Source organism: Panthera tigris, chromosome D1 (genome assembly GCF_018350195.1).
Source record: "Panthera tigris isolate Pti1 chromosome D1, P.tigris_Pti1_mat1.1, whole genome shotgun sequence".
NCBI lineage: Eukaryota > Metazoa > Chordata > Mammalia > Carnivora > Felidae > Panthera > Panthera tigris.
This window is the reverse complement of record NC_056669.1, coordinates 88452077-88471564: the sequence shown is the minus strand read 5'-3', so window position 1 is coordinate 88471564 and position 19488 is coordinate 88452077. Positions and strand designations below refer to the sequence as shown.

General features: G+C 47.0%; 1 protein-coding gene across 2 annotated transcripts in view; it reads left to right on the top strand.

The window, feature by feature from the left end:
* Positions 1-12707, top strand: part of PAMR1 (peptidase domain containing associated with muscle regeneration 1) — a 75778-nt gene extending 63071 nt beyond the window's left edge. For both annotated transcript variants that reach the window (XM_007082055.3, XM_042959080.1), the window contains exons 7-11: positions 3331-3543; positions 5517-5583; positions 8911-9143; positions 10016-10308; positions 11626-12707. In XM_007082055.3, the coding sequence (XP_007082117.1) occupies positions 3331-3543; positions 5517-5583; positions 8911-9143; positions 10016-10308; positions 11626-12162 (1343 nt within the window). In that variant the 3' untranslated portion in view covers positions 12163-12707. The remainder of the gene's footprint in view (positions 1-3330; positions 3544-5516; positions 5584-8910; positions 9144-10015; positions 10309-11625) is intronic.
* Positions 12708-19488: the final 6781 nt, after the last annotated feature.

Genomic DNA, 19488 nt, shown 5'->3' with positions numbered 1-19488 from the left:
ATGGGGAAAAAATGATAAAGAGGCAAAAATCCTTTTTGATGTTACAGGCCAGAGAATGACTATAATTATTTTAAAGTATGTTTTTCCCATCTGTATTTTTTTTTTTTACCCCTTTGGGTGCTTAAAATTTTTTCTTTGATTTTGGTTTTTAACAGTTTTGTGTAATAGGTCTGTGCCTGGTTTTCTTCATATGTATCCATCTTGGGACTTTGTGAATCTGTAGGTTGATTGTCTTTTATCAGTCTTTTTCAGCCATTATCTCTATATACTGAGATGCTAGGTACATGTATTTGTTAACCTTCTCTGTATTCTTACATGTTCCTGTACATTTTCACTTTTTTTGTCTCTTGGGCTTCATCCTGAATTTTTTCTTGCGAGTTGTATTTCAGTTTATTAATACACATAAGCTGTATCTGACTTGCTATTAAACTCACTTCATTTAAATTAAGCTTTAAATTTCTGTCACTGTAACTTTTCTGTTCTACCTTTCTCCTTTGGTTAGTTTCTCAGGTTTCCAGTCTTCTACTGAGGTTCTCAATTTTCTGTTTTATTTCCTTGAGCACATTGAGCATATTTATTTTCAAGTGGTGTCCTAAAACTACACATCTGAATCCTTCCTAAATCTGTTTCTATTGCCTGTATTTCTCTTGAATTTTAGCCATCGAGTTTTTTTTCCTAAGATTGAATTTTTAAGTAATCTCTACACCCAACTTGGGGCTCGAATTTATAATCCTGAGATCAAGAGTCACATGCTCCATTGACTGAGCCAGCCGGGTGCCCCAGCCATATAGGGTTCATTGGACCTAACTCGGAAGCATCATTCAGCACTAGGAAGCTCCATCCTGCCGACCATTCATGAGCAATAACTTAAAATCAAATAATAGTTCTCTGTTATAAGATCTCATCAAGTTTAAGGTGCATTGTTGATTTAATTACAGCTTCTTTGAGAATTGGAAGTAAAGACATACTACATGAAATGTATATATGTGACCTGATTCAGACATGTCACTTAAAAAAGAGTAGCATCTAAGAATTCTAGAAATATGGCAGAACTCCTCAGCCTTGGGCAGACCTGTTTGTATCTCCTGACTCAGTTTCTCTTGGAGTCTCCCTTTACATCCTCCTCAGGGAGAAAGGCAGATAACCTAAATTGTCCCAAGGCTTTGTTACCTCCAAAGGCTTGAGAACTTTCCAGTGCATTCCTGCTGGTTAAGCCCACATTAAATGGGGAATTGGAAATATGATCCACAAGGATGCTGCCATTAGGAAATCACAGGGCAGGAGCCTGGTGGACCACAGAAGTCCTTACTTCTAAAAGGGGAGAAACCCAACTATCAGGCTCACGGTAGAAGGGATTTCTTATCTGCTGTTGAAACTGCTGTGATTCAACTATAGTTCATTTTCTTTCAGTATTCCAGGACTGGTCTTAAGTATCACCGGAATTTTTCTTGGCTGTGAGCTATAGGAAGCAAAACTCAAAATGGAGAAGAAACTGCCCTGGTGTTGCACAAATCATGCCCTTTGCACAAAGCATGGCCCTTTGATAAGCTAACTAACCACAGAGTGGAGCCCCTGCCAGGGCCAGGCAACGGGGGCTGTGACCAAAATGAAGAATGCAGCCCCCATTAAGCAGAAGCCACTTCTCAACGCCAGTTGATTGTGGCCATGTGGGAACACAGGCCCAGGGTTTCCGGATCTGAATTTTGCTCAGAAATCAGTAATATGGATTTCTCTGAGCAATCTCCTGATTTTTATGTTGGCAGTGAATTCCATTTTCTGACACTGGCAGGTATGACGCACCATACCTTTTTGAGATGATTGCAGACTGTAGGCTCAGGTTCAGGCTACACGTTCTGGGCATTAAGTGATCTCCGCTCTAAGAAGGGAGTCCCATCACTGGAGCAATATGGAATGCTTTCTCTGCCTCTCCCTCCTACATCATAGAGGCATTCCTGGGAATATAAGCACTGGGGATTTCTAAGGCCGCTTGAAGTTTCAAAAAGTGCATTGCTCTCCATATGCCATGTTGCGAAAGCTCTCTCAGGTTCATTTCTTAAGTTAAGGTGGGGTTTTGGAGTTCCCCGTTGTGGAAACTGCTCCTAGTATGTAGCCCAAAAGCATACAGAAGATCCTTGAAATCATCTGCCACATGGTCTATGGGCAGTCTTAAAGCAGACAAACCAGAAATTTGATTAATATTAGCAACCCTGCCAAATTGGCACAAAGGGAAATTTACTCATTTTTACTTCTCAAGTATTTTAGAAGTGTTATATGAATGGAATGGAGATTCTTTTCTTGCCTGGAGGCAGGCAAGCAGGTTGCTTGAAAGGTAATTGGGACGGTTAAGGGAAGAAAAGCATGTCAGTTGCATGATCACATTGCGTGGGGACTCTTTCATAGGGATGAGACTGTGTCTGAGACGAAATGATTAAAAAGAGACCAGGGAGGCTGACGGAGCGATTGGTGCCCACGTGCAGTAATTAAAGGTCGAATTCCTCAGGGGACTCCCTCTGCGTCCTTACGCAAGCAGTATTCACCCTTGTGCCATAATCCATTTGAGAAAAATATGTTACCTGATAGAATCTTTCCAGGAATTGTCTGATACCCTGTTCAGTGCTCGGACACTGGTGTTATAGCTGGTGTTGACATTTCTGCTCTCCATTGCTGTCCAATGTGAGTTAGAGAATAGAAATGCCTTTGGACTGGACATTAAGTGTTTATTTAGTTAGAAAGTATATAGTTGGAGATCGGGGGACCTTTGTTTTATCTCTGAATCTATATAGTTTCTAGTATTTTTTCACCATAACTTTCAGCACACTTGGGTTCCTGAAGATGAAACATAGCATCTAAATTCATTTCACACATAAGGCTTTGTTTCTAGTAAGTTCTACATTCTGGGTATAATACAAATAGGAAACTGAATGGTCTTGTTGAATTGCGCAAGCTTTAGGGAATGGAAGAGACAGCACAACACGGAAAAGCAATAACCCCTGGGTACTGGTCATAAAATCTAGGTGCAATGTTTATTTTGCCCAGGCCTGCCCAGCTCCCACAGTTTGAGAAGGAAATGAACAAGATCACAGGAGAGCCAGTGGCGATGTCAAATTTATTTATACACGGGATGAAATACTTCTCAAGGGAAGACATGTCTAACGCGTGCATTTTCTATTACGAGTTTTTCTCTTGGTGATTCCTCTGGGTACAATCCTTAGCAGGCCCCACCTCACTGCATTTTTAATTCAGTGAAACATGAAAAGATTTGGTTCTAAAATGGAATACTTCACACTTTTAACAGCTCCTCCCCCCACCCCCTTTTATTTCTTCTTTTAGTCCTTGAAGAAAGAAACTGCTCGGACCCTGGCGGCCCAGTCAATGGGTACAAGAAGATAGCAGGTGGCCCTGGGCTTATCAACGGGCCCTATGCGAAAATCGGCACTGTCGTGTCCTTCTTTTGTAATAACTCCTACGTTCTTAGTGGCAACGAGAAGAGAACTTGCCAGCAGAATGGAGAGTGGTCGGGGAAACAGCCAATCTGCATAAAAGGTAACCTACAAGTATTTGCGAGAGCCACAGAAGCAGACGGAGCTGCGGACTTTTTGGTAGTTCCCATACATGGGTGTTTGTGAGCCCCTGAAAAAAGAAAATGCCTTTCCCTCTTAGGTTCTCCCTGGAACCGTCCATAACTCCCAGGTGGGAAGCCACCTCTGAAAACATTTGCTCCTTTTCTGGACCTCCAGAGGACCTGCTTATCCTAATCACAGCTTCTTGCTGTGATCAAGATAGTTATCAGAGCAGTTTAGGAAAGATGACAGGACTGATTTAGATATGCAGACCCAAGAACAAAATTGAGGCAACCAGTGTGCTTCAATATAGCTGTGTTTATCTACTGTCCATGAAATACAAAGTCAACACAGGAAACAAAAGAACAAAATAGACACACCGTCCTGCCGGCCTATGTGGCAGTAAGTTTAAGATGTTAACATAGTGGGGACACCTGGGTGGCTCAGTCAGTTAAGCGTCCAGCTCTTGATTTAGGCTCAGGTCATGATCTCATGGTTTGTGAGTTCGAGCCCCTCATTGGGCTCTGTGCTGGCAGCGCGGATCCTGCTTGGGATTCTGTCTTTCTCTCCCTCTCTCTGCCCCTCCCCTGCTGGCACTGTCTTTGTCTCTCTTTAAACAAATAAACATTAAAAAAAGATGTTAACATGGTGAAAGACATCTTAACAAGATGTCAAGTCCTTGAGCATTCAAGGCAGAGTTAGAGGAAACAGATGAGCAATGTATGTTCAGAGAAGGGAACGATCAATATTGCTTGAAATGGGGATAGCTGCACACCGCAAGTCAGAGGAGAGCCCATCTGGGGAGCTGGGAAGGGTTGGCAGAGATATTGCCATCATGAGACAAAGGAAAACAAGGAAGTATAGGCAGGAGGGAACGGATCATGCTAAACTCAAAGTGGGGCCAACTGGGAATCTGGGAGGAAGATGGAAAAGGTTGGTTTGGGACTAGAAAAAAATGGAACCTTGTACAGAGAAGCCTGAAACTTCCCCCTTGGCACTGGGGGTGGGTAGTTTCTTACTGAACCAGGTCAACAGCCCCTGTATTTCAGGGGCAGGTCACAATCATCTGGCTGTTTCCTAGGAAGAAAAGCATGTCCTTGGCCTAGATTATCCAGATAATTGCCTTAATCCTCCACTTTCCCTTCTGGGTGTTTGTCAACAACCCAACTCCTGGGAAAAGAAATAAAAGAGAATTGGTTTGTGAAAGGAATAAATCACTTTAGACTTTAGCCAGAAGCGACCTTCGTCCCCACCAGCACAGACTCTGATTCTTGATTTCATTAAGTATGGACACGGTGTTACATATGTCCTTGGAGATTTTTGTCAACTCTTCTCTTACGAATTAATAACAACCAAAGTTCTCTAGTTTGCTAATTAGACGAATGTTGGCTGCCTGATTGGGAAAGTGGAACGAGAAGGATTGCTTTTCACTTGTGAAGAAAGAGACACTTCAGCAAAATTACGCTGGGCTTTGAGGTGTCCTTAAATGGTCATCAGGAGCCTCAATTTCAGAGAAAGGACATGAGGGAATCAGCTACCCAAGACTTCCCCATGGTGGACACTGACATCCGGTCCTAAAGGAGAACCTTGTAGTTCCCTGCGTGGGGCTTTATGTTAGAACCTTCATTTTGACCTTGACTCCATTTTCCATCAAGGTCACTAACGCTGTCGTGTGAACAGAGAGTGCCAGTGTGTTGACTGCCAGGGTTCCACATCACCTAGGTAGAGCGGCTTTTCAGAGGTGCATGCTCTACGTGGCTTCTTCGGAGGGGCTTGTCAATTTAGATGGAAGGCGGCGAGCTCTTTCGCTAGGGAGCTGTCCAAGCTTGGCCGGCATGCCTCCCCTCAGAGACCCCTGGGGGTGTCCAGAAAGGGCGGTCAGGGATGAATCTGAACGGAATGATGGGAGCAGGTAATATGGGAAGAGATTATGCAGTGTTGTCTCCTTCGTTCTAGCCTGCCGAGAACCAAAGATCTCAGACCTGGTGAGACGCAAAGTTCTTCCAATGCAGGTTCAGTCAAGGTGAGGTGGAGACACCCGAGCTCTGCTTTAAAGGCAAATGCATGCTTTCCCCTCCCGCCCCTTTTCTCGCCTTGCGTTTGGCCAAAGACACTCTGGGGTTTCTTAGGGACACTCAGAGCTGACTCCTCATGAAAGAACAGGGCCTATTAGGGGGAGGCTGATAAGCCAGCTGCCTTTGGCCAAGAGGTAGCAACTGCTGGAACGTGTACACGGTTCACTGGATTGTGGGAAAGCAGGTGGTTGATGGGAAGTGAAGCTTGAAGATGATCCGTGAGGAACTGGATTTTAATACTCAAGTCTTCGTGAAATTGCTCTGTGTTTACTAGGGTACCTTCTACCGGGATGGCCCTCCTGCCAGACTCAGGCAGATGTTTTCTGTAGTAATCAACCAGAGGAGGCACTCCGGTGGCACCCAGGAACTAGAGACAAACGATCAGTCCCGATGAGGGATGCGGGCCCTCAGATCTGCCCGCCCAGCCTTCCTCCAGGGAAGACAGATGTGGAGGCCACCGGTGGGGATGGAATAGGCCCATTTCTACTACTTCTCGCCTCATTTTGCAGGAAACACCGTTTCATCTCATCTCCTGCCATTCTTCTCCTCACCCTCTGCTCCGGCCACACGGGCTGCCTGGCTTGTCCTCTCTACCCCTCCACGCACGATGCCTTCAGAGCCTCACAGCTCTGTCTGGACCCTGCTTCCACTGGATTTCAGTGAGGCTTCATGCCTCCCTTCCTTCAGCTCTCTCTCAGCTTTTTAACCTGGCAGAGAGACCTTCCCTGGTTGTGCTTTTGAAAATAGCAACCCCCTGAAATGACAACTATGTTGTGGTACCATTTAATGTTTTCTCTTTTTACACCTTATATAAAATTAAGCCACAGCCAACCAGATAAATAAGTAAATAAGCAAATAAAATAAAGGTGGTAATGTCACTACCACCCAGACCGCAGAGCCGACTTCTCTACTCTCTGGCATTTGCTGTGACTCCGTCTTCGGCTTGGCTTCTATCCCCACCTGTCGTCTCGCATCCATTTTTTTATTTGTTCAAGTTCTATCTCCCCCCCCACCCGCCCCCAGCCCACAAAAATAAGTAAATACAGTTTACAAGCACAGGAACATTTTGTGTCTTGTTCATGCTCGGGTTCTCCTGCCAAGAACAATGCTTGCCACACAGGGGGCACGCAAGAAAACATAACCACCCCGAACATGGACTGAATGAATGGGACTGACAAACAATGGCTTGAGACCGGCTTCTGTCTCTCTTTAGGGCTGTATTTAGTATTCTTGGGCAAGCTCCTACACTTGCTAAGCCTTTAGTTGCCTCTTTTGAAAAATGAGGACGATCATAATAACGTGTGTCTCTGGGGATTGCTGAACAGATTAGATGCAGCCCCGATAGGCAGCATTTATCGAATGCTATGTGCCCAGTTACTCTTCTGAGCGCTTCCCATGAATTAGCTCATTTACTCTTTGTTACGCCCTCTGAGGTAGGGATTATCATTATTACCATTTTATTATAGATTTTATTACCAATTTTATTACGGATGGGTAAACCGAGGCTCAGAGAAATTAATTAACTTGCTCCAAGTCACATTGCAAAATGCGGATCCAGGATGCAAATCCAGGATCTTCACGGTCTTCAGGGTCTTCAGGGCTTGCTCCCTTATGCACTAAGCTCTAACTAAGTTCTGCGTAAAGGCTCTAGCAGAACACTTGCCCGGATGAACACCTGTCACTGGTAGTTATTGCTTTTAGGACTGGTAACAGTGCATCCCAGTGACCAGAACTGGCCACAGCCAAGTGACCTGAAATCTTCATAAAGCAGGATATTCCTCAGTCTCTCACCCTTCCTCCGGATATCTCCTATTTCTGTCTTTCCCTTTTCAGGCAAGGCATTCCCTTGGGAACAGTGGCTGTAGAATACAAATTCCGCTCCCTTTCCTGATCTTTATGACCTACCTGGAGCTGGACTCTCCGCTAAGTGGGATAAACCTGTTCTTTCCAAGGAGACGTCTTGTAGAGCAGCCCCTGAGCTATTGAAAAAGACTATGGTGCTTTGCATTTTTAAAGCGATTATAATGGGAGGTTAGGTGACAAGGTGCCCGGTAGCTCATGTAGATGAAAAAGCAAGCCTAAAACTTGGTTTTAAGGATCTTTCTGGAAGATAGGCTGCTGGAAAGTGGATATACATATCTCCAGCAGCCTAGTCACCCAAGAACCCCCAAAGGCAGTGTAGTCTTTCAACAGATGGACCAAAAGATGAGCTTGCTGGCCAATTCAGAAGCTCCTTGAACTGCAGACCTTGTTCTAAACTGGGCTCAAGATTTGTTGAATGAAATCAGTGTGGGTGGAATATTTGCTCTAAGTGAAGTGCCGTGCAGACACATGACACAGATTTCTTCAGATGATATCAAATGGCCCAGTGGAGACACCAGGTTGGGAACCATAACTGCTCAGTGCTGCCTTGGGTACCACCTTAGCTTCCCGTGTACCCTTCTGTGTACTCTCACTCCCCTCTCTGGGCTTCCTCTCCCCGTTCATTCAGCAGAGATGAAAACATTGTTTCCTAAAAGAATTCTAACTTTTCAGTGATCGTTAGCACTGATGCACCATGAACGCAAGCTCTCCAATGTGTGTGCGTCTCCCCCAAGAACGCCTGAGTGGTCTCTGGGGGCTTTAGCTCCAAGTGTGGATTTGAAAGGCCTTTTCGCATGTACACACAGTACGCTGTGTTTCTGCCAATCATTGTGCCCTGAGAAAGCTCGATTCTCTGAGGTTTACTAATTATATACGCTGATTGCTAAATCAAACTACTGTATCAACACAGTTTAGTTCAAGTCAATTCCTAATGCTACCCCATTATGATAATGTTTGGAGGAAAAAAGACGCCTGGATTTCTCTCATTCAAATGAACTTCCTTTCCTGTTTAATTTCACAGTTAATTTTTCTCTGTGTGCACGTATAACGTACCCTTGGATCGCAGCTGTTACACCAGATACTATCCTTTGGTTAAAATCCTAGGCAGCTGGAGGCATGCCAGAAATGGAAATGGATGAACAGAATGAAGGTTGAGGTGTGCAAGAGAATTTGCTCGGTGGCAGAAGGGAAGCGTGTGTGTGCATGCGTGTGTGTGTGTGTGTAAGTGAGAGAGAGAGAGAGAGAGGAAAGAGAGGGTGGGGGAGGTGAGCGGGAGGGATAGAGAGAATGAGATCGACTTTTTGTTTTCTGCTCTAACCAAATATCTACGTGGGGGGCTGGCATGGATACCATAGGGGCTGCCATGACCGTCTCTCACCCTGTTTTCTCTGGGCCCGTGGGCCCCAATGCAGGGAGACGCCGTTACACCAGCTCTACTCGGCGTCCTTCAGCAAGCAGAAACTGCAGGGCGCCCCCACCAAGAAGCCAGCCCTTCCCTTTGGAGATCTGCCCCCTGGGTTCCAACACCTGCACACCCAGCTCCAGTACGAGTGTGTCTCACCCTTCTACCGTCGCCTGGGCAGCAGCCGCCGGACATGCCTCAGGACCGGGAAGTGGAGTGGACGTGCCCCGTCCTGCATTCCTAGTGAGTCAAGGCTTGTCCTGGGGCTGGAGCCCCTTACATCTTCCATGGTTACTTGTGAAAAGCCCTTAACCCTCTTGAAGACTTTTTGGGAAAGGTTTCTCGTCCAATGGTCTTAGGTGAATTTTTTTGGAGGGGGCATACTTCCTTCTGAATAATTCTCTTATGTTTCCTTGGATAAAAGGGAGAGAACCGTCATTACACACAGGTGGGGAAAGGACTTAACAATTCCAGAAGGCTTCTAATTATGTCATCTTGGATATCCTGTCTAAGCCCGTTTTCATGCTCATCATCCAGTGGTATTGAGTAAGTAATTGTTACTAATTAGGTGATGAGCTTTTAATTACCCATAAGGCTAAGATGATGATTACTGAAGTAGTATGTGGAAGTTTCTGGAATAGGGTCTTGCACATAGTAAACTACCTTCCCCATCCTCTTTGTCAAAGGAGAACAGTATGGCTTAATTCTTTGTGGTCAAGTTTATAATGATAGTCATTGATATTTTGAGTCTAACTGTTTACATACATGATCATCCAGCCTCCTCAAGAATTGGGTGAGACACGTGTGATTCCTGTATCCATTTTGTAGGCAAGAAGACTGAGGCTTTAAGAGATTAGGCAATTTGCCCAAAGTCCTATTGATAGTTAAGTGCCTGGGATCCAAAGCCTTCAATCTTCACCCTAGACTTTATAGCCAGCCATGACAAGGTGGTTGGTAACTCTTTAGTGGGAAAGGAAAAACAGCTTAGATGCTTAGTGGTCATCACGCGCACAGTGCTTACCTTTCCAGGTTTGTGTTTTCTTGACTGAGTAACACATTCCCCTTTGGATGGGATAGTCTGAGTTTATCTCACTGAGCCAATGCTTTCTCCATAGTCTGTGGGAAAACTGAGAACATCGCCGCTCCAAAGACCCAGGGGATGCGCTGGCCGTGGCAGGCGGCCATCTACAGGAGGGCCAGCGGGGTGCACGGTGGCAGCCTGCACAAGGACGCGTGGTTCCTGGTCTGCAGCGGCGCCCTGGTGAATGAGCGCACCGTGGTGGTGGCTGCCCACTGCGTAACTGACCTGGGGAGGGTCACCATGATCAAGACAGCAGACCTCAGAGTCGTCCTGGGGAAGTTCTACCGGGATGATGACCGAGAGGAGAAGACCATCCAGAGCTTGCGGGTGAGAGAGGGCTGTCCCCTGGAGACTAGGCCTCGGCTTAGCAAACTCCACACCAGGAGAGCAGCAGGTGTGCCTGTGCCGACACCTTGGCACTGTAGCACCCAGCCAGAGGCTGGCATGTAGCAGGTGCCCAATATTTCACGTAGACAGATACTAGAAAGGGGCACCTAGAAAGACTAGGGAGTCTTTTCTCCCTTTGTTTTCAAAATAAGATTGTAACAACTATCATCTCTCATGGAGATCATCAAAAGTTAATCACCCATTATGTTTAGGTCACTGTACTAGGTAGGCTTTGAGGACATAGAAAGATTTTATCCAAGGTACTCCTGATCAATTTATAATATACATCTGTCTTTATTTGCCTCTTTCCCTCCCTTCCTCTCTTCCATCCACCTACCCACCTCCCTCTCTATCTATCTATCCATCCATCCATCCATCCATCCATCCATCCATTTATCCATCTTATCCATCTATTCATTCGTTGTTGATCTCCCATAGTATGCCATTCACAGGGAATAGATACAGAACTGATACATAAGAATAGATATATGAGGCATGGTTTTTGCCCTGAGGAGTCCACAGGCTACTGGAAGTGATGGACCAGTATGTTATGATTAGTTTGACACAAGAGAAGCCCTGAGGAAATGTGCCCAAAGGTAGTTGCAGTAATAGAACACGAACATAAAAATGTTAGAGCATATCACAGACGTAGGCTCCTAGAAGCTCCCATCAAAGTGAATGATCAGCAAGGATTGGGACAATCAGCAAAGACTGTGGAAAAGTCTTGTAGAGCATTCTGGGTGGAGCTCTGTCTTACTGGCTTACAGATGAATGTGTATGGTGGCCCAGAGGTTGCAAACTGGTCGCCTTGAGGGGTTTGTGTTTGGATGGCGCTAACATACATTTTTTTTTAAGCCAGTTCTGTGCCAGCATTTAAAAATCAGGAGGTTCAGATGAAGGTCTGGAGTCTGTTCTCTGGCCAGGTTAGAATGCTGCCCCCTTTCGGCCGGGCAGTGGTCAGCCGGAGCAAAGTGGCCGCTACCCGCTTTAGATGGGTTGTGCCACACTGTTGTCGGCAGCCCCGTCTGCCGCCCCCACTTAGTTAACCCCACCTACCAGGCAGCAGTGGGCTTTTCACTTTGCAGCCCCCGAAAGAGAGCTGATGTTTCCCAGGACCCCTTAAGCAAAGCGTCTCCAAATAATTACGTGTGTCCCTAAGACGTTTTCTCCGAATTTTATTTGGCCCCAGGGCTTGCCTGTTCTTGTTCACTGTGCAGCTCGTGGCTCACCACTACTGTCCATTTCTTGCGTTTGTAGATTTCTGCAGTCATCCTGCATCCCAACTACGACCCCATCCTGCTGGACACGGACATCGCCATCCTGAAGCTCCTGGACAAGGCTCGTGTCAGCACCCGCGTCCAGCCCATCTGCCTCGCCGCCCCGCGGGACCTCAGCACCTCCTTCCAGGAGTCCCGCATCACCGTGGCCGGCTGGAACGTCCTGTCCGATGCCAGAAGCCCGGGCTTCAAGAACGACACGCTGCGCTCAGGGGTGGTCAGGGTGGTGGACTCGCTGCTGTGTGAGGAGCAGCACGAGGACCACGGCATCCCCGTGAGCATCACGGACAACATGTTCTGTGCCAGCCGGGACCCCGCTGCCCCTTCTGATATCTGCACGGCGGAGACGGGAGGTATCGCGGCTGTGTCCTTTCCGGGACGGGCGTCCCCCGAGCCACGCTGGCATCTGGTGGGGCTGGTGAGCTGGAGCTATGACAAAACATGCAGCCACGGCCTCTACACGGCCTTCAGCAAGGTACTGCCTTTTAAAGACTGGATCGAGAGAAACATGAAATGAGCCTCGGCGCCATTGAGGTGCTTTTCGTGGGTCCATCTCTACGTGTGTTGCCTGAGGCAGTGTGGACCTGAAGTTTGATTCTGCCTGTGAATTCGGCTGGGCCAGGGCTTCTGACTTCAAGATCGAAACTCAGTGGAGAGTGAGTAGAGCTCACTTTTTGGTAGACCGCTGCCTTCCTGGCTGCTGAGACCATTTGGAAGACACCACGGCTGCTTTGCAAGGACGGAGTCTCCTCCAGAAAGACTATGCGAATAGCAGAGAAGTGGTCCCCGTTCCACCAGCCCAGTGGCTTTGCCCACCTGCCCTATGGTGGTGTGAATGTCATGGCCAGCTCTGGCGGAGACAGCATTGGCCAAGAAGTCTGGGTTTCATGAGGTCTCTTCCAAGACTCTTGCCAGACCACATTCCAAAGAGCCGCCTGTGGGACAGCCCGGGACAACGGAGCTTGGACGTGGCTCTGGCTTTTGTGTACATTGCCACCGTAAAGTGTGGTCCTTCTCTTTCTCAATCCCCTGTCCATATTTTAATAAAACGAGGGTTGGCTTCTGACCTACAGAACCGCTGTGCTATGGCTCTCATTGCTGCATGCTGCTTCTGATGGCTTGAAGCCCCTTAAAATAGATCCTCAAGTCATAATTTCAAAACAATGCGTGCGGCAAAGCCAATGCCATCTTTTCAATACAAGCCCCTGAAATTGCTGGGTTATGGGCTGGAGGAGGAACAACATGGGGGCCGTCAGAAAAGGCACAACCAGAGGAAAATACCAGGGATTAGATGATTTCTAGTGTCCCCTCTGGTTCTCATGCTCCAAGATCTAACCCAAAACTCTGCTTTGAACTTCTGTCCATCTTGATGACGTATTCTCATAGCATCTGAACTGGAATCACCTATTTACTCACACTAGATTGAGATGTGCCAAGAGAGTGAAGCTCCACTGTTTTCCAGAAGTGATGTGATTTTCTTTTGAAACGCTACCTGGCTCTCACCAGATAGCGGCGGGAAAAAAATATGAATTCAGTCCCTGAAGTGATCTTTTCAGTAACTTTCACTTTTGTGTGTGTTTGGAAGGGGGGGGCTCACTCTTTTATCCTTTCTTCCCTGCTCTCCTGGCCAGTCTCCTCTCCTCCAAGAGGGTGCCGTGGAGGCTACCCTTCAAGTACTGGGGCACAATGAGACTCCGGAGTCCCTGCTGGCTCTTGGGTGTGTGTGGTGGGTCCTTCCCATCCCTGGCCGTCCTGCCAACATTGACCTCGAGTGCCACAGCGGTAACCACTGAAACTTGTGCCATGTTCTCTCTGCTCCCCTGGGGCCCAGCAGCCCTCCCTCCTGACATGGTACTCCTGAGTCGTGGGGGTGACTCCCTTTTGACCCTGGTTTGGATCCCTCGGCCTCATTGCCACAGCGAGAACCTTCTCTGGTAGCCATCCTGCCAGACTCTCAGTGACCTCCCCTTCTACCCTTGGGGCCTTTGCGAGAATATCTCGGTCTTTTCTACACTTCATGAGGGCTGAGAGCCCAGGGTTGGTACAGGGACCTCCAGAAGATACACATCTCCTCTAGACCCAAATAGGAACACTACTCTTTCTCAACCTACTGGAGAGAACTTCGACCTTCAGATCTTGGGCCCCAACACAGGAGGTTAGGATACACTTGTCTCCCAACCTGCCTACTATCTCTGTGTCTTTACGTAATTCCCTGAGCCAGGAGACAGTTTCTGGTACTTTATCATCTTGTCGGACTTTCCTGGGGCTTTCCAGAATCCACACCCACCTCCTTTCTCATGGCTTAGTCGAAGAGCAATGTATTAGTTATCAACTTCTGAGTAACAAGCATCTAATGTTTCGTGGTTAAAACAAGCAATAGTTATTCTCTCCTAGCCTCAGTGGGTCAGGAACCGGGGAGCTGAGCCTGGCACGATGCCGTAATCATCTGAGACCTTAACTAGGGCTGCGGCATCGGCTTCGACAGATATTGTTACCAAATTGCTCCAAGGTTTTTTCGTTTTCTTTTTTCTTTTTTTTTTTTCTAAGCCTAGAAAACTTGGATTTTGAGAGGTATAATGGGAGTCTGAGCAAAGAAATCTAGATTCAACTTCCTGCCTCTCAACTTCTTTTCTAAGTGACCTGGAGCAAGTCACCTAACATAGCTGCCTCAGTTTCCCAACTGTTAGGTTGACATAATAAAATCCATCTTTTGTGGTGACTGTGATGATTAAGTCAGATACCGTGTAAAGTGCTGAGCATAGTACATGGCTTATAGCTCGGTGCCTGTAATACGAGGCGGGGGCTAGGCTGTCCAGCTGGGCACAGCTCCATAGAGCCTGCATCTGTGCCTCTGTGGGCATATCCGACATGGGTGCCCATGTGCATAACTTGTTCTCTCTGTCCTGACCCCCCCCCCCACACCACTCCCCAGACCATCAGTTCCCTACTTTCTTGACATCCTTTCCGTCCTTGCTCCTTCATTCAGACTTGGTTCACATTTCTGTCATCTCAGCTATGACTTTGATCCCCTCAGAAGTTGAAACGGGCCTGAAATCCTGGCAGCCCTGCCTTGGCATACTTGGTTAATGGGCCCCATGCCCATTTCTCCACCACCCCCAAGATCTTCCCGTCCCGGCATTGCCCTCGTGGGCTGCAAGCATTCTGCCATGCTGACCGAAATCTCTAGGTCTGGACAAGAGAGTCAGACACCAGCCTGTCCCTTGGCCACATCTGGCACCATAGGAATGCCATCCATATCTTCATAACATGGCCTTCACATCCTAGCATGGGGCTGTGAGGATGAGAGATCTCTTTCTCAGCTGGGAATCTGGAGTGGTCCATCAGTCAGGGGTTTTGATCAGAGAATCAGAACTTCTAAGAGTCTTATAGAATAGGGGATAGTAATGAAAACATACAGTTGTGGGCACTGGCAGGGAAGTCTGTGGGAGGCTCTTGCCTTGGCATCTGGTGTTGAACCTGGAATCAACAGGGCCAGCAGTCGGGAAGGAAAGCCGGCTGGGAAGTTGGCCGAGCAAGGACAAGCTGAGACCCCCAAGGATGAAGGGAAGCCCATGTTTTCCCTTGCCGTCCCCAGCCGTCCTGACACCCTTAGCATGTAGCCGTACGCACACCTGATCCAGGACACTCAGAGAAGCTTGAAGAGCATTTCCAAAGGTGGGCCTGGGTGCTGTCCCCCTCACCCCCCAGCAAGGTGAGCCGGTGGATCAGTGACTGGTGCGCTACCAGCTTTCAGAGCAGGGAGGTACTGCTCCACTCCCCTCTTCAGATCCCATGGAAGTTCCTCTTGTGCCCACCCGCAATCACATAAGGAAGGGAATTTTGCATAGTTCCAGCTTCCCCTAGGTTGACCCGGAACAAAAGCCATTGCAAATTATGGTATATGAATGCTGGACAAATGTTTGTCCATTCAGGATGCATTCGGGGGGAGCCCGAGAAGGCTCCTGCTTCACCCAAAGCAGTTTGGTTCTGATTCATTTTGAAGTAGTTCTTTTTGTCTTTTATGCACAGGCCACCCCCAGCGTGGAACGTTCTATTGGCGAGGCCTTGAGGAGCTGGCCTGGCACTCGCAGCTAGGCTATGGTGTTCTCTTGTTGAAGGTCAGTAATTTCCCAGGATGCCAGCAGCAGTCAAGATCATTCTGTGACTGCGATGGAGCAAAACACCAAGACCACATTATCTTGTCAATGAACAGACAAAAGCAGGGTCACCATACAAACCACAAGAACACCAATTACTCCCTCTCCAGCTCATGTGTGTGACTGGCTGCTTCTCCCAATTGCTGTTTTAGCTTTGGCTAGTTTTCCTTTTAGATAAGATTTATTGAGATCGCTATTACAGAATGACCTCCGCTTACTGATAGTACCTGAGCTAGAATAAAGTCCCACTTCCTTGCAACCTCTCCCAGGGAACCTAATAGAAGCCCAAATCCAGTAAGTTCTTTCTAATACTATCTAGGTGAGATACCCTACAGTTCCCCAGGATGTACACTCTCTTTTGTGTCAAAGAGCGGTTAAATCCAACTTGCTTAGCTATTGGTGTATTTCTGGTGGTCCTTGGCTGGAGGTCACTGAAAAAAAAATGTATATGCCCACATATGCTTCCATGTGTATGGTAAGAGTTTTGCCTAAATAGAACTTACTTAGATTTTGTATATCATGTGATCAAATGTATACGATATATAAAATGTAAGTAAAGTCTATATGATTTAGGCAAGCCTCTTGCCTTCCTTAGGAGTGGCCAGGCTTACACATCAAGAGGACTTTTTCAAGAGTAACTGAGTAGTGGACTCACACTGTATTCTCTCACATCCAATCCAACAGGAATTGAGATGACGGGGCAATCCAAGCAGGCTAGCATTTCCAGTTAACTTGACATTCACAGGGTAGTTAGCACTTCAACTGAGTCTTTGGAGTGGTGGATGGGAAGGAAGTAGGATATAAGAACTTGGCAAGTGCATAGGTTTAATCATGGAAAGGGATGGCCTGGAGAAGGACCAATTATTGCCCAACATGAGCCCTTTATTGCAGTGACAGGTCAGGTTGGCCAGCCAAGGCAAGGCCAGTCCAGGCGAAGCCAGTTGGTGGTGGGTTTCAAATGCTGGGGTGAATAATTTGGCTTCTTATTGCCCATCGGCAAATTTCAAACTCCTGTCGATGTTTCCAGGAGTGAAAGGGTTGAAGTGGAATTCTAGACAGGCCTCTCAGGCTGACTGTGCAGACAGAAGCAGTGGTTAGAAGACCCAGCCTGAGCTCAAATTCCATCTCTGTCAATTTGCACGCTGTGACCTTGAGTGTGACACTCGATCTCTATTCTGCAGTGGCCTCTTCTGTAAATGGGACTGGTGTGATGCGTATGTGAGCTCGGCATGGAAGATGCTGTCTGACCCATTGCACTTGGTCAAATAATGGCCACTGTTATGGCTGTTGTTTAGCTGCTCTTGAGGAGGAGGAGATTGGACATCTGGGAACCAGTTATGGGAAACCTTACAAGGGGTGGAGAGGAGAAGAGAAGTCTTTCAATGCGGCTGAGGTCCCAGCATGTAGAAATAAGTTCAAAAATCTGCAGAGTGGGGTTGACAACAGGAAAGGGTGGGCAGAAATAAATAGGGGCCTGGGTTAGAAAAACCAAAAAGTCTGAGAGCAAGGAGCAATGGGATTGTGTAAGTGGAAGGTGTCTGGATAAATTTCTGAGACAAAGTGCTAGGCTTGCAGTGATTTTTTTTATACGTTGCCCATCTGCATGTGTGTGCATGCGTGTGTGTATGTGTGTGTGTTGGGATGGAGTGGGGTAGGGGGGCTATATATATCGAAAGGGACCAGGCTGAGCTGGCCAGTAGAAAATATAGAGCTATTTCACCCCCTCCTTTCCAGCATAACACACATTGTCCTCTGAAGTTATGCGTGTGGGGGCTGAATATGAATCTTTACAGTTCTTTGGGATTTCAGATTTTTTCTGCTGCCAGATTTGTCACCTACTCAAAACTTAATGGGCCTTCCACATTCACCTCCTATATCAGAACATCAGTCAATAAAATCTCTTCTATCCCTAATTCAATCAAGAGTTGTGAGTTCATGGATTTTCTACCTGCCTGTCATTCATTCATCAACAAAAATGAATACAGTGCTTACTACGTGCAAAGGACCGAAACACTACAGGGGGGCGAAACAGGCTTGGTGCTTGCTCTTGGTCATATAATCCGAGAAATAAGAAATCACAGTCATATAATCCGAGAAATAAGAAATCATGGAAGGAAGACACAGGGTGCTGTGAGACCCTCTAGCAAGGGTGGCTGATTTAATCTGGAGGGTGGGGTAAAAGCTTGCCTCCCCCCAGTTGGCTAGCAAATGGAGCCCGGGCCGTGGGGAAGACTGTTCCAGATAGGGAGAAAAGTATGTGCCAAGGTGTTGAGAAGCAGGGCTCCCGGCCTGTTTGAGACACTTCTAGAAACCAGTAAGTCTGCGGTTGGAAGCGTGAGGAGAACAGTGGTGCGGTGTGTGGCTAGGGATGGAGTCCCATGGGCCATGACCACCTGGGGAGGTTGGAGGATGAGGTGAGTGGGCATGGCCGGGACCACCCTGCACGTATCAAACGCTATGAATTCCTACCTGTGCCCTCGAAATTAGTGAGATCAACCCAATCAAGTGTAGCCCTTGGCTTTGACGTGGGGTTTTCCATGGCACTTCTAACCTGGACAGGAAGACCTTGAGTGTCATTGCTCTGACACCATCCCATATTGTTTGGACAGCGAATGATCGTAGATGAAGAGGAGCTAAAAGAACGCTGACGGCTAATGCAAGATGCAAAGAACTGAGACCCTTAGATCTCAGCTCTGGCCTGCCTTCTATTTTTCTCCTTCTTTAGGATCCTGTGAAAATGTTGAGTGCAACTTCGGATCCCCAGGGCTTGGGGGAAGTTTATCTTTTCAGGGCTGCTGGAAAGACGAGAACATTCTGGAGTGGTTTGGTAGCCATTTGTGGTTTCTCTCTGCTTTTCCTGGCAGCAGGACCTGCCTTCCCTGGCAGGGCTCTGCCCGGATGTGCCGTTGAGGCCCAGCATTTTAAGAAGAGCGTCTCAATGGCTGAGTTTTTCAGGGCTCGCTTCACATTTGTATTTCAATTCACCGAGTGTTTCTACAGAGGCTTGTAGTCTAGGTTTGATGGAGAGTTTTGTCAACAAAGGAAAAAAAAAAGTCGGTAAAATTAGCGAATAGCTTTCTCAGGTGAAGAATAATATTAGCGATTGAATTCTCAGAGAAGAAAAACAACAGTGCTCCGTTCCTGAATTTATGGTCTCTAGGAAAAGGTAATTCCAGACCAAAGAGAAAGAAAGGACGTTATTAATCCCTGTTTGCAAAGGGGGACAGGGTGTTGCAAATACAACATCCACGTGCTAATAAATGAAATCTTCAAGTGGACTGGAATGGTTCTACTTTACCTGTTATGCAAGGCATAATTCAGCCTCCGATTTGAAGAAGAAAAGATCTCTGAATCTATAGTCTTCGGTTAGAAGAACCAAATTACCTGGTTGCTCTCTCTTATTCTCTTAATAAGGAAAATAACTTTATAAGAAAAAATACTTTTGGGATTTGATACAAAGCCTCCCTCGGAATAATCATGTAATTTCATTAGGAGGTGAATACAGGCAATAGAACAAATCACGTCGCTGGATTTTCTGAGGTCACGAGAGCCTGACTTGGGCTCCTAATTCACTCCTTTAGCCAAATCCTTTAGCATTTAACCACCACGAGCCGGTGTCAAGCAGAGAAATCATCTCAAATATAAACAGTGTTCACCCTTTGCCCATCAGAAGGATGTCACTAGGG